This window comes from Parasteatoda tepidariorum, chromosome 8, assembly GCF_043381705.1.
Source record: "Parasteatoda tepidariorum isolate YZ-2023 chromosome 8, CAS_Ptep_4.0, whole genome shotgun sequence".
Taxonomy (NCBI): Eukaryota; Metazoa; Arthropoda; class Arachnida; order Araneae; family Theridiidae; genus Parasteatoda; species Parasteatoda tepidariorum.
This window is the reverse complement of record NC_092211.1, coordinates 69,127,439-69,142,418: the sequence shown is the minus strand read 5'-3', so window position 1 is coordinate 69,142,418 and position 14,980 is coordinate 69,127,439. Positions and strand designations below refer to the sequence as shown.

At 27.8% G+C, this 14,980-nt stretch overlaps 2 protein-coding genes across 4 annotated transcripts in view; one reads left to right on the top strand and one right to left on the bottom strand.

Moving 5' to 3' along the window:
• The window catches only part of LOC107454895 (locomotion-related protein Hikaru genki), a 173,239-nt gene extending 168,923 nt beyond the window's left edge, over positions 1-4,316 (top strand). Inside the window, exon 9 of the mRNA XM_016072238.3 lies at positions 1,141-4,316. Coding sequence (XP_015927724.1) covers positions 1,141-1,343 — 203 coding nt within the window. The 3' untranslated portion in view covers positions 1,344-4,316. The remainder of the gene's footprint in view (positions 1-1,140) is intronic.
• Positions 4,317-6,072: 1,756 nt separating this feature from the next.
• LOC107454893 (uncharacterized) overlaps positions 6,073-14,980 on the bottom strand; it is a 42,180-nt gene continuing 33,272 nt past the window's right edge. For all 3 annotated transcript variants that reach the window (XM_016072233.4, XM_071184195.1, XM_016072234.4), the window contains 4 exons: positions 13,248-13,400; positions 10,650-10,796; positions 7,647-7,764; positions 6,073-6,310 (listed from right to left, as the gene is read on the bottom strand). In XM_016072233.4, coding sequence (XP_015927719.2) covers positions 6,129-6,310; positions 7,647-7,764; positions 10,650-10,796; positions 13,248-13,400 — 600 coding nt within the window. In that variant the 3' untranslated portion in view covers positions 6,073-6,128. The remainder of the gene's footprint in view (positions 6,311-7,646; positions 7,765-10,649; positions 10,797-13,247; positions 13,401-14,980) is intronic.

Sequence of the window (14,980 nt, the reverse complement as noted above, 5' to 3'; positions counted from 1 at the left end):
TGGATTGTAAAATTCCATTTTACAAGCGAAATAGCCATAAAAAAATAACCATACAGCCCGTTGCTTCGATATTTAATTCATAGTCAAGTCAGGTTAATTAGAGATCTTCCAAACTTTATTTTAAATTGAAATATTTTTCCATGTTATTAATAATTTACCTAAATACAAAAAGTCATTGTTCTAAAATAAGAAATATAAAATAAGTTGCTTACTAATAAGCTTTCTGAACAGTGTAGTAAAAAAAGTGCCTTGGTAAAATAAAGTTACCATTGGTCTCATAAAGAAATTACTTACAGTTTTATATGCTGCCATTAGCTCTCTAATTTCAGCATGAAAGAGTCCATGACAATATTTAATTCTTATATAGAACTGACACCAAGTAAAACTGATGATTCTCAAAATGTACAGTGCACAAAAAAATATAAATAAATAAATAAAGTGCTCGTCACCCAATGAGGTGGCCCAGGTTGATACGAAATTTGCTACGACCGCAATGCTAACATAAGATATCCTCAGTAGTAGATGGATCATGTGTTGAAATTCTCTCGCCATCGTCTTAATCGGAAAAGGTTTTCGTAGTTTTTTTCTCCAAGCAACACAAATACGGGTTAGATCCGTCAAAAAAGCCATCAGAAGGGCTAGTTTGTCTTAATGCTTGATCCACGAGTTCCCTTGTCTTCTGGGTGGGGTTCAAAACTACAAGGCTACGGAGTAGAACATTGATAGTCGTAAACTCAGAATTGGGTTGGTTGTATCAACACCGGCTAAAAAACAATATAAAAAGTACCAATATTTCGGTCGAAAATAAAATGCAGTGTAACTGTATTTGCCTATCAAGCACTAGTAATCAAATCGTGCGTGAAGATCTTTATCCCGTTACAAATTAAGTCAGTTTAAAATTTTCTTAATCATACACAGTTAAACCTACTTACTACTTTAATTTTGAGTTTTCCAATCTTCGAACTGAGCAGAATTTAGTTTGACAAATAAAAATGTATCCTATAAATTGTAGAAAAATATTTCTACTTCATAAAGGGCAATAATTGTAAAAATTATTATTATTATTTTTAAAGTTCTACATAGCTTTTAAAGTTGATGAAAATGACATTTATTATGTTCTACCACGACAATTATTTTCAGGTAAACCAGCATGTGAATTTCCGGGTGAGCCAGCCCACGGACATGTGGTTCCCACCAAGTTTCACTATGACATAGGGGAAATTGTGACAGTGGAATGCTTACAAGGATTTAGAGTTCTAGGAGCCGCTTATCTACGTTGTACTTCCACTGGACACTGGTCAAGTCCCTTAGCACACTGTAGACCAGCTCATCAGCATTCATGATGGTTTGATGAATCATCAGAATAATCAACTTCAACTCAAATATTTCACAAAGGCTTGTGGTTTTTGTGATGGTGTTTTTGGTTTCGAGATAGGGCGCCATTAAATCGCTTCTCAAATTAGGCAGGAAAAAAAGATAAGGTAATAACGATATAATTATAAGGTATTACGAATTTAATATGATGCCACCAGATTCTCATACAAATCGTATGTATTTTATTGTATTTAAGGAAATCTATTTTATTTTAATACTTTTCCCCTGGGGTTGCTGTCAACACCCCCCCCCCTCTCACTTGTTTCTTATCACCCTTTTTTATTATTTTGTTAGAGCTTGTTCTTCTTTCCTGATTGGTTAAGTCACTTAGCACTAATTTATTGTTTTGCTTTTCTAATGTCATTTGGAGTTCTAAGGAAGGACATCCAAAGAATATAAACTACAGTATGTTTATTTTTGTACTTAATTCACATTGTTTTTCACTTTAATATTGTATTTCTACAAAACATTTTAAACAAAATAAAAATTTTACTTGAGTATTATTCACAAAAAAGAATTAAATACTAAATTTCGTAAAACTTTAGTTGTGGCTGAAGTGTTAAAGCTGGTTTTCCCCATAGAAAGAAATCTAAATAGCAAAAACATTTGTATTTAATATACTGTTCAACAGTGATGTTTTTCTACTGTTAATAAATATATAGAAATTTTCCAGCATACCACTGGTAAACATAACATTCTAATATTTTTTGGTTAGTTTTATGGTTTATCGAAATTTAACAATGGAATTTTATTTTAATAAAAACAAATTAAAACTAGTGATTACTAATAAATATATCTGTACAATTTTAGTGTTGTTTTTTTTTTTTTCAATGACAGATTTGTCACAATATAGATTTTTAAAGTCTTAAGATCAATCAGTGAAATCTAAATAGATAGAAAAAAATAAACTAATGCAATAAATAAATGCAAAATTAAAAACTTCTTCAACCCCAATTAAAAATCTAAAGAATTTTAATACCAATTAATAAATTATTTATCCAGTAGTTTTTGTAGAGGGTGTTTAGTTATAAATGCTCTTAATAAATATTTTTTTAAATATTTGTGGCACTATATTAGAATTTTATCTCAAATTAATATTCAAATGAGAGGGAATAAAAAGCAGGCTTTGCAGTGTGTCAAAGAAAGAATCGGGGCATGTTTTTTTTTTTTAAATAAAGGCATTTTTTTTAACAGTATACATATACCATCCTGTATTTTTAAAAGCATACAGAAAACTGAAAAGTATAATTTGTTCCACTGTAAAGTAATTTAAGCAAGCTTTACTGCAAAAGGATAGCAAAATATACTATTTAGTTCATAATTACTTTGACAAGAAAGTTTCAACTGTTACCACAACAATTTTATCAATACTGAACTAATAATAGCTTCAAAATCAATACATGCAAAATTTAATATTACTGCTGCATTAAAATAAAATACTTTGCACTATAAATTAATTAATAAATCCCTCATACTAATATATAATTGACATTTGTAATAGAGCTCAAAATTTACTTAGATAATTTTAAAGCAGAGTTTCAATAATCTGGAGTCAAAAGCACAATGAATATGCCATTTAACATTTTTGTACAAGTCATTTTGGAGGGCAATTCCTCAATTCATTATTTAAAAACCCAAAAATATTACTGTATTATTGACTGAAATCTATCATTTTAAAATCACATTAAAGAGATGAATCAATAATTGTGTAAACAAAACTATCTTAGTTGTACTACAAAACTCTATCTTACAACAATGTTTACAACATTTGCTGAAAATAATAAGTAAGCATATCACCCTTGAAATTATCATTATAAAAATTTGATAATGTAAAATTGTTAATCACTATAGAATTCATAGAATTTAATTCTTAATAAGAATTGAGAATGAATCTTGTGGGCAAGACTAAAAACCTAAATCATGTATTTAGTAAGTAGATGATCCCTAAATTGGAACAATAAAATTTTGCGATTCCTACTAACATTATTAATTAAATAAAAAGATATTAACAAATATATTTGAATCCTGCAATTCTTCAAATCTAATTCTTAAAAAAGTGGAAATTTTTTATTACACACAAAAACTAGGTATCTTAAGATAAATAGGGACAACATTTCAGGATATTAGGACAACTACAAAGCCCATAATAAGGTTTTCAAACTCCTACCTATTACTCTTCGAAATTTAAAAAAAAAGACCAGATGAAGGATTAAAATCATCTAAAACCTGTTAACTAAAGCATGGAGCCTAAAAACATCCCTAAACAAACTAAACTGATCGGAGTATAGCCTTTCCATAAAAATAACTGGTTAATTATATTATTCTTTTTTTGATCTCACTAATTATTTGGTATAATTTTGAAACTTCTTTCTAACTTAAATTTTGCTTCCCAAAGATATGTATGTGTTTCCATTTAATTTTTTTAAACAAAGATTCTAAACCTAAATATTAAGGGCAGTCAGTACAGAGAACCCTGTGTAAAATGATAGAACACATAAAATAAATTAAATGCCCACATTTCTTCATTATTATTAAGAAGACAGTCTTTGATAAAACCACTATGTGAGAAGAGGTTTAATGGTTCTACTCATTAATTTTGGAAAAGAAAACTGAGTGCAGTTGTATATACAATTTTCATACATACTTTACACTTATAAATACTTCATGATTGTTTTGAACAATTATTAAATTGAAGCTGAACTATTATTCGACATTTATGGTATTTTGCTGATATTTATTACAAAGATTGGACAGTTAGAAGGTTTAAGAACTCTTCCATGTACTTCAAGATGATACTTAAGTTAAAAATATTGTGATTTTGCTGTAAGAAGAAGTATTATTTTCAGAGTAAGTTTCTACAATAGGATTATTTTGGTGTGCATCACAGTATTGTTATATGTATAGAAATGAGTTTGGTCACAATAAATTCATTTCTTAATAAACTTGTTGGTTTTTTTTTCTTTTTATATTTTATCACGAATAATACAAAAATGCACTAATTCATAATGAAATAAACTAAACCTAAATTTGTAATAACCTGAATCATGTAAAATCATTGTCAGAATGGGCTTGACAGTTCCGTGTAGGCCATGGCTTTCTTCAAAAGTCTTTCCCGATTTGTCCCTTTTCCAGCAATTGACCTAAAACTTTGTCTTCAGTATGGCAAAACCTTTATCTAAGCAGTCCTTTAATGACTTTACGTATTCCTCTTGATTTGCAACAGAAATACCTCCGTGCTGTTCCATCCTCATTCATTCTGAGAAAATGTCCAGTTGAAATGTCATTCTATTAATTAAATTGAACTAACAGAAACCTCACCTTTTTGAGATTTTATACAGGTCAAAGCTAAATCTTTTTTTCTTTTCCGTTAAGTGGTATAACCTAAATCATCACTAAAGATAGTTCTAGGAATTTTTCTAAACCTAAATTTATATAAAATTATTTTCAACTTTGGGTTTGAAATGCTCCGTGTAAGACTTCATCAAAAGTTTCATCTAGGCAGTTGTATCACCTTTTTTTTTTATTAGATACTTCTTTTGATCTTCCACAGAAATGATTCAGTGCTGTTCCATCCACATGCCCAACCTATCTAATTCTATACATTTTAATTTATTTAAAAATAGTCTTACCTCTTTAGATTTTATTCAGGTCAAAGTTGCATCTTTTTTACTAGGAGTTATCAATTACAAAAAGGTAAAAATTTATTAAGAAAAAAAAGCAAACAGAAGTCAAAAAGTTTTTTTCCAAATAAAGGTCCACATTTCAGAAGCCTTTTATCATATCCTTGTATAGAAGAATTTTCGTCCTATCTATGAAATGGGATTTTAACAACGATCCTAAACCATAATAACAAGATTATGATAAAAAAATCTTTCATGGATTCTGCAATTAATATATTAATAATGTATCTCAGATCTAACTTAAGTAAAAAAAAAAATATTTACAGATTCAAATATAAAAGCCAGTTTAATCCAGAAATTTTTTTTGCAGGATAACCAATTTTTTTGACAAATTAATAATAAATATAAATACATTATTATAACAAAAACAATTTATCAATCTTAGAATAAAATCTAAAGTTCAAGAAAAAATAGATATCATTTGATTGTAGGAGATAATTGGAATAGAAAAACTAAAATAGTTTCATTTTGATATTTTCTAATTTATTATCGGGGTAACTAACTTTATTGTCAGTAATGTTAAATACCACATTTTCACCAAAATATAAGTTTCAAATTTGAATTATATATTCTTCATGCAATTTATAGAAAACCTAAAAAAAAAAAAGATTCATTCCAATATTTGTAATTAATGGAATAATTAACCTAATTGACAATATGCTAATTAACGCATTGCTAGTAAAAGAATAATTTCAAACAGTGAGTTCCTCGTGAGATTATAAGGAAATCTAAAATAGTTTCATTTCGATATTTTGTATTTATCAGGCCAATTAGGCTGACAATAAATAAAATTACATGTTTCAAGTTCTACGAAATTGAGAGGTATTGTGGAACCCTGAAATGGCAAGTTCATTTAGTCAAACCAGCTGTTGGTTGTAAACCAATTAGCATTAACCAAAAAATATTATTTTTAAAAATCTCAATAAATTTAAAATTAATAAAATTATAAATACCATAATATTTGTATTTTGCAAAACTTTAGCTGTCTTAAAAATTTCTAACTAATAAAGAAAATAAATTATAAGCTTAAAAAAATTTATTATAAAAGAATATTACAATCTAAACACACTTTCGTCAACTAATATGATCAACAAGTTGTTTTAAATGTGTTTGAACATTTTCAGACTCGGTTTGAATTAAGTCACTTGATTTACCAGAAAGTGGAGGAGCACAAAAACCTTTTCTAATGGGTACATTACTACTTAGAGCTTCAATCCAGTTTTCAGTTTCATAGTATTTCAGAAGAATATCAAATACTGTAAAAAAAAAAGATAGGCATATACAATATTTTTATATTTCCAATAAGCTTCCTGCTTTAAAAGAAAAATAATACTAAAAAAATCTAATATATGATTATGTAGGTTGTAGTATCACACATTAAAATAAAACTAATACATAAAATGTTTGCAGATTAAAATAAACTAATACTTATAAAGATTTAAGTCCTTATAAAACAAAGTATAGCCAATTTTCAGTTTTATAATATTTAAAAAGACATTATTTAAGAAAGTGGATAACTTTAAAATTTAAAAAAATATTTTTCCAATTTACTTTTCAAAAAACTTTAGGATTTCAACAATAATTACAAACAAATATAAAAAAAAACTTTAAAAAAACTGATAATAATGCCTTAAAAATGCTTGCATCATTCTGACCCATGACAATGTAATCTGATTATATTTTACCTAGAAGTAAATTTAAAGCTTCAAGCATTATGTTCGATGGCAAATTTGCAAGAACTTATGCTTTTTTAATATTAAATAACATGAGAGAAAAAGCTGTTAGTTGAACAAGGTCAGTCTCATTAAATTTTGAAAAATTCAAGGTGCACAATTCTGAAGCTCCAAATGTTTAAATTTAACTATCGTCAGTATGACAGTTATTTATCCCAGAAAGAAAAATATTAATTACTAAGCTAAATATATTACAATGAATTTTTCAATTAGGTTAACAAGAGGGCAATTAAAACAGCACAAGTCAGTACAATCTGTATTTGAACTGTAGCACCAAAAATGCAATGAAAATAAATGTCTATAAATTAAACTTATTAGTTAAAATGTTATTTAAAATGTCCTTATTGCAATGCATTTAAACTAGTATAAGATTTTTCTATGCATTAAAAAATAAGTTTAATAGACTTATCAGTTGATTAAAAAAAGGTTTTAGAATAAAAACAAAACTCAATTATATTTCACTGGCTGACTAATTTGCACTTAAATATTTTAAATTTAATTTACTTAAAATATTTAATATTTTAATTATCTTCAAATTGTGCAAAATTTTATTCCATAACATTATATAAAAATAAATTTTTTAATGAATTAGATAATAGTGGCTATAGAATTTTCAGCAATGAAGGAAAACTACAAAACCAAATTTAACAACTATTACCAAAAAAAAGATAGTAATTTTGGATAACTAATTTTTCGAAATAAAGAAATTTACGAACAAACATAAAATTTTCTTTGTTTTAATTAGTGTGAAATCTTTTTGAATCAATTTCCACTATAAAAACTTTAGAGAACAAATATACACAGAAACTAAGACTACTAAAAAAATTGAGATTCAATTTAATAAAAGTGAACGTTTTACCTTGATTAACAGTGAGAACAGTGGTTCCAGGATTAGTTGAACACGGAACTAAATATTCAGTGATAGGTAAACGAACAGTATGAATGTTGTAGTCCTTAGCATGATTAAGACTTAGATCCTAATAAAAATATTTAATAAAATTAATGATTGTTTCGGATTTTATGCAAAATTACCAATAAATAAAATATATTTGATTTGAAAAAAAACTGCGCAATCATTAAAAATGATACGGGTAGGTACTTTATTTATGTCATACTACAGGGTGCATAGCCAAATATTTCAACAAAAAATAAGTACTTTTTAAGCACTCAAAAAATATTTTTAAGCACTACATACATTTACAAAATGCAAAATAATTTTCAAAGACTTTACATGATAAAATAACTAGTTTCTGACAAGGAATTCTTTTCTTGATTATATTTGCCATTATATAATGATCCAAGAGATTTTTCAGTTCGATATCAGAGGCTGGAAAATAAAGCTTGAAATTGAGAATATCTTGCAAAATGCAGCAGCGTTGCACATGAAAGTACAATAATCTCACCGAACCCAGCTCAGTAGAAACACATGCGAACCAGCAAATATTTCATCAAACATGTAAAAGGCGGTACGCCGAAATAGATCGTGGTTGATTGAATTGGGAAAATGTTGAATAGACCAATGTGAAAAGCACACTCTTACATATTACATGGCGAAAATCGAGATAGAAAAAAAATGTCGTTTTCGAAAAGAGAAAATTAAGCACTTTTTAAAAACATCCGATTAAAAAAGCACCTTTAAGGGCGTTTAAAAAACGAAAATAAAAAATAAGCATTTTTTAAAAACGCTAAGCACCATGTACTAAAGCTGCACAATGAGTTATTGGCAACGGTCTGGGAAACATGCTTGAGGATGATTCTCTGCAGAGGAGATCTCATTTGGGGGATCTCATTTCATCTCTTCAATTTACACATAGATCTGAAAAAGGAAGGAAATTTTCTCCCGATCTCTGAACTCATGGTACTGCTCAGCAACTGACTTTTAAATCAACAGATTATACAAGCACATACATCGCTAGTACTCGATGGGTCTCAGCAGAGTGAAGGATTAGACCCGAGTTTGATTATCTAACTATTGGGAAACTACAGCCCAAAATAATACCATAAATAATAATTATTATTTTCAATGAATAATGATGACTCAATTTGTTAGTATAATTTTACATTTATTCACAATAAAATATTTTTGCTTTAACTATTTACTACAATAAATTTACTTCAATTGGATTAACCTGTTCATTTTAAAAAACAATTAAATATTTAGAAGGCAATACTATTCTTAATTAATGAGGCTTGTTTATAATATTCAGTCACTATTAATAAATTTCTCCAATTTTTTTTAAAGGATATTTTTTCCAGATATACTTTTATTCATAAATATTGAAAAATTAAATTAATACCAATACAGGTACTCAATGAATAATAACCATAATACCTAGAACCATAAATTAACTTTTGGAATATATTTTTAAATAAGTACATAAAATCATAACTTAATTTTTAGAAATATTTATTTTAATAACATTATTTACAATTATTACTTAAAACTTTTACAGCAATAAAATTTAACAAGAATTTCTTTATTAGCAGTTTTGCCTCCTTTAAAATAAAATTTAATTAACCTCAAATGAAATGCTATAATATTTTTTTTTATAGAACTCTTATTTTAAGTCCTTCATTGAGGTTAAATTTGTGATATAAAATTAAAAAAACTTCCAAAAATTAAGAAGCGAAGAAGAAAGCAGAATAAAATTGAAAAAGTAACAATTGTTAAGTACAGAAAAAAATGTAGAGAAATTTTTATTTTGAATGCGCATATGGTCAGCATTTATAATACAGTGGAGCCCGTTTAAGAAGTTCCCACTTAAAAAGTTTTCCAGTTTAAAAAGTTATTTTTCCGTTTTAATAAAATTTCACGCGCTTCCAATTTTCTTCATTCTTTTTATACTTTATATTTAAAATTTCTGATCTAGTTTTACCTTTCTGTGACAAAAAAAGATACTAACTGTGATACTATAAAGAACTATGCAAAGATACTATAAAGAGCTATGTAAAATTAACAAAGATCACAGGCCTTCCTTGCTCCTCCATTACACAAAAGGAGATTCATCGGGAACAGGTGTGAGCAAAGGAATGTGAACCTTTAGATGAACAATGAAACTGATAAGAATATGGGAAATCACTTGGACATTGTTTCCACTGTAAATGAAAATTGGACAACCTGATGACGCATGCACTGCACTGCTGCCCCTACCCCTTTAGTGACTGATGCGAAAGATACATCAAAAATTTTAGCAGCATTTCGTTGGAAATTTTCTTAGTGTGAAGGTTCGTTTTGATTTAATCATAAATATCGTAGAGAAAAAAAATTATTTTTGTTGAAAATGTCCTGCAAAGGCATTAAACGTAAAACACTATCTATTGAGGATAAAGTCAAAATTTTAAAAGCTGAATTGAACGTTGATTTCATGCCTTCAAATGGATGGATTGATCGGATGAAAAAACGAGCTGGATTAATTTTCAAAACACTTAAAGGAGATTGTAACAGCGTTGATTAATACGAAGCTGAAGAATGGAAAGTTAAATTACCTGAACTTACTTCAGGTTATCAACCAAAGGACATTTTTAACACCGAGGAATGTGGACTGTTTTTTTTAATCTTTTACCCGAGAAAACTTATGCAGTTAAAGGTAAACGCTGCCATGTAGGAAAAAACAGTAAAAAACATTTGACAATTTTCGATGGAGCTAGTATAAATGGTACAGAAAAGTTACCGATTTTAGCGATTGGTAAAGCGAAAATTTTTTGTATTTTTAACTTTCAACTATTTAAGAAGTTTTCCTCATTCATTTCTTTCCACTCCCTTGAAAAACTTTTGAATCGGGTTCCACTGTATATTAAAAAAAAATCACAAATTTAAATGCTATATGGAGGTAGATAAAGTAAAAATTTGAAATACTAATACCTTTTTAACAGTTCCATCAACAATTCCTCCTATCACATAAATCTTATTCTTGTCCAATGTTTCTAAGACATTTTCAGAATCAGGAGACAAATAAATTAAATCCTTTTGTTCAAATAAGTTTTCAGGCTCTTCTGGGGTGATATCAACCTAAATAAATTTTGCTTTTATTTACAAATAAATATATATCTTCAAATTTAAATCACTTATAAAAGCACAATTAGAAATATGAATCTAAAAGTACAAAATTGTCAATGTAGTAAGTTGGATTTTTAAAAAAAAGTATTTCGTATTTCATTTGAAATTAAGATATTTTAATTATAAATGTTTTATAAAAATATTAATTGCATAGATGGTTTTATGAATAATTCCTAATAAATATTTTGGTAAAATTTTGGTGATGTACATATATATGATTCTGCGATGCAAATTTCAAGTTCTAATAATTATATTTATGTATATTTAGTAAAATAGGCCTTTAAATTAAGCCACTGAAATATTGATAAAACTATGCGTTAAAAAGTTAAGAGGCTTTGTGTTAAAGAATACAAATAAAAGATAAACAAATTTAAAAATTAGAAAAAGTGAAAATCATTAAGAATAATAAAACAAAATTCTCAATTTTCAGAAACTTTGGAACAGTTTTATTGGTTCTGGTTTGATTGTTCTGCTTAAAATGCACCATCATATTCTCAATTTCTAAATTCAAATTTCATATGAATTTTTATTTGAAAGAAAAAGTTAAAATAAAGAATTTTGTTGGTGAAGAGTTGAAAAATATTTAGCATTAAAATAAAAAGTTTGCTATCGAAACATTTAAATTCCTCAGACAATTATTTGTTGATGACAAAAAGAAAAGAATGGAATACATCAACTTTTCTTTTAAGATTAAAGCCGATTAACCTTATTTGTCTGCTCTCAAACAGTTTTGTCAGATCATCTTGAGGCAAGCTTGAAAAAATTCCAAGTTGAGGAACTAACCCATTCTTTCTTTCACTTATTGTTTTCAGCAGTAGTATAGAATTTCAAAATTACAAAAACAAAAAATTCAAAGTATCAAAAATTTAGTGCAGCTCAGTAAAGAAATTCCTGTGCAATTCAAAATTAATCTTTTTATTCTACTATGGTGATACAGCAGTCATTTTTATTTTGTAGTAAAATTTTTATCTAGCGAAATTTAGTTTTAAATTAGAAATAAAATTTTACATAAAATTCAAGATACTACAGAAAGTTCTCACAGTGCTAACCCCAATCATAAACATTTCTTATCTATTGAATAATTAATGTATTTGTTTGTTAATAACAGTAAAATAACATAAATCAGTATGTCATGTATCTGGCAACTATGGATACAAATGAAATGAAGTGAAAAGTTAACTAACAATGATTCAGGCTTGATGTCCACGTAAATATTAAGTTTAATAATTGGGGTTATGTCCATTCTCTGCATTGGTCTCACCAGTATAAAACTGTATTTAAAAAAATTTAAACATCAAATTCAAATTTAATTAAATGAAGGCAAAAGATTGAAAAAAATGCATAAAAAAGAAAAAGTTTTAAAAAGAAATTTGAATTCTTAAAACAATGGGAAAAAAAACTATTCTGTGAGCAATCAGTCAATTACTTCATCACATTTCTTAACAGCAAAGTCTTTTGGTACTTTTTGGTTAGCCAAGAGAATTCAACTATTTTTTGTCATTTTTAGGTGTTAAAAAATAAATAAGATAAAATAAAAAGTAGACAGAGGTCTACATTTTTCTGGCCACTTTTTGCTTGCGACCGGATGTTTAAAAAATATCAGTCTTTCACAGGATGGAGTACAAAGAAAAGCCTTGGCTCACTGTAGGTTATACGAGTGCAAGGAAATTCACTTTATTTTCATGTGTTAAAAAATTAAAATTCAAAAAAAACTTGGCGGGTGTCTGCATTTTTTGGCGACCTTTCACTCACATCCATCCACGAAAGCCTTGGCTCATTCCCAACAATCGTACAACTGATAATGATTACTCTGAATGCAGTAATTAACAATATTTTTTTTTGCACAAATGTTGCTGTGAGGGCTGAAAATTTTCTAAATTTACAGCAAAATTTTAAACCTAGACAAGAATTGATACATTATATAATAAATAGATCAACAGGTTAGATCAACAATTATCTTAAAAAAATAGAAAGTTAGAAACAAAGTTTCAAACAAATTTACTTCTTACTATTAAAACTATTAATAAAAGCATATCTGACAATAAAAACCTCAGTTCAATGAAATTAACTAAGAACTTTACTAAAATTAATTAGTGAATAGTCCCCTAATAAGCCACATTGAAAAAACTTAATTGCCAGTCTGTGACTTAAATCTTTATTAATCGAAGAAATGTATGTTTTATTTGGCAGTTTTTTAAGCATTTTAAAAGCATAACAGCAACTTTTTGGCAATGTAGTTAAATTTCAACAGTAACAGAAATATAATTTTTAAAAAAAAACAACAGAAAATTATAATAAATAATTAGAAAAGGAAAATTTTAGATCCAAGGAAGAATCTAATGCTTGAAAATATTTTAAAAACAGCAGTATCCTAAATTAAATAGGCAGAAACACAAAACTTACTACGTAGGATGAAAAACCATCATTTTTAGCTAGGCAGATCTGATAGAGCTTATCAGATGTTTCCAAATTGCAAAAGTATAAGTGAAGAGGAGTGAAACTATGCCTGTTAGATCCATAAAGCCTACGAAGCTGGCTGGCTAATTGCCCTAGTTCCTAATATCAGAGAAAAACACAAACAACTTTATTTCAAATCATTTTCAGGAAATCAATCTATTATCAAAATATGTTTTTTTTTCACATCTAAGTAATTTAAAATGTGAACACTATAATAACAATTATTAAATAGCTAATGTAACTGCGGATTGTAATACGCCTAGTTAAAATCTAACAATATCTTATAAGAACTGAAAACAAATATTGTATGTTGGAATAGAATGTCTTATTTAAAACATTACTATTTTAATCATTTTTATCAAAATAAAAGTAATGTTTTTTCTTTTTTGCAGAAACAATACTAAATTTTTTTTGTTAAAAAATCTATAGACCGAAAAAATATAAATGCTTACAAAAAGCAATAGGAAATATCTACAAAATAGGGATAAAACAATAGTAAATCAATATATAATTGTAAAACCAAATCAATTTCACAATCAATGAAATTTAAGGCTTGATTTTCTAAACAAACTTTAGGGTGCGATAGAACTCTTGCCTCCCAACGAGATGATCCTGGTTCGAAAACCAGGGATTGCTGATCGATACGAACTCCGCACCCAGCATGCAACGACTACAGTGCTAATGTAAAATATCCTCAGTTGTATACGAATCATGGGTAAGAGTCCCCTTGCCGTTAGGCAAATCATCGGAAGTTTTCGTGTTTTTCTCTCCATCGAAAGCAAATGCAAGGCAGTTCCATTAAAAAGTCCTCCATGAAGGCAAATTTCTTCTAATACTTAATACAGAAGTTCCTTTGTCTTCCAGATTGTATTCAAATTTACGAAGCTGCAGAGTTGAACATTGGTATTTGTAAACTCAAAATTGGGTCAGCTGTTTAACAAAGGTGATTAAAAAATTTTAGGATGGATAAAAAAAAATGTCAACTTCTAACAAATTATCCCCATTTACAGTTACTCTTTTCTTTCCCACATGAGTACATTTTGCATACTCTTTTGGTACTAGTATGTGACAATCATATCATTACATCAAAAGTTTTAAAAGTATTTATTTTTTTAATTTGTGCACTGTACAACGGTTGGCGCACATGCGCGTCTGCGCCCCAACCGGCAGAAGATTTTGTAACTTCAACAATGACAGACGGCTCTCATGTAGCTTCGTCTAATTAAAAATAAAACTTCTGAAATCGCATTTAGCGATAATTAAAATAAATAAAAAATAAATCATCTCTTTTTTTAAAGAGTGGTCCGTCTTATAAATTTTTCTCTTCATCTGGCTCCGTCGAACTTCGGAGTTTGAATCAGAACAATGGCTAAGCCAATGGACATCATAAATAGATCACGAACTTCATTTAAAGGCAAAATTACCAGTCTTGAAAACTTTCTACAAATTGATGACCTGCATGACATCACGGAGTTAAATGTCAAACTTAGAAGTGTAGAAGTCTTAAAAAATAGAAGTGAGTCATTGCGACAAGAATACTACAACTTGGACATTCAACCTGGTGATATTGACACCATCGATACTGATTTGAATCAGTGTGATGAACGGTTGGATAATTTAGAGGTAGGAATTTTAAAATTAATAAATTCTAATAAACTATTGAACTCTGATTCTAATAA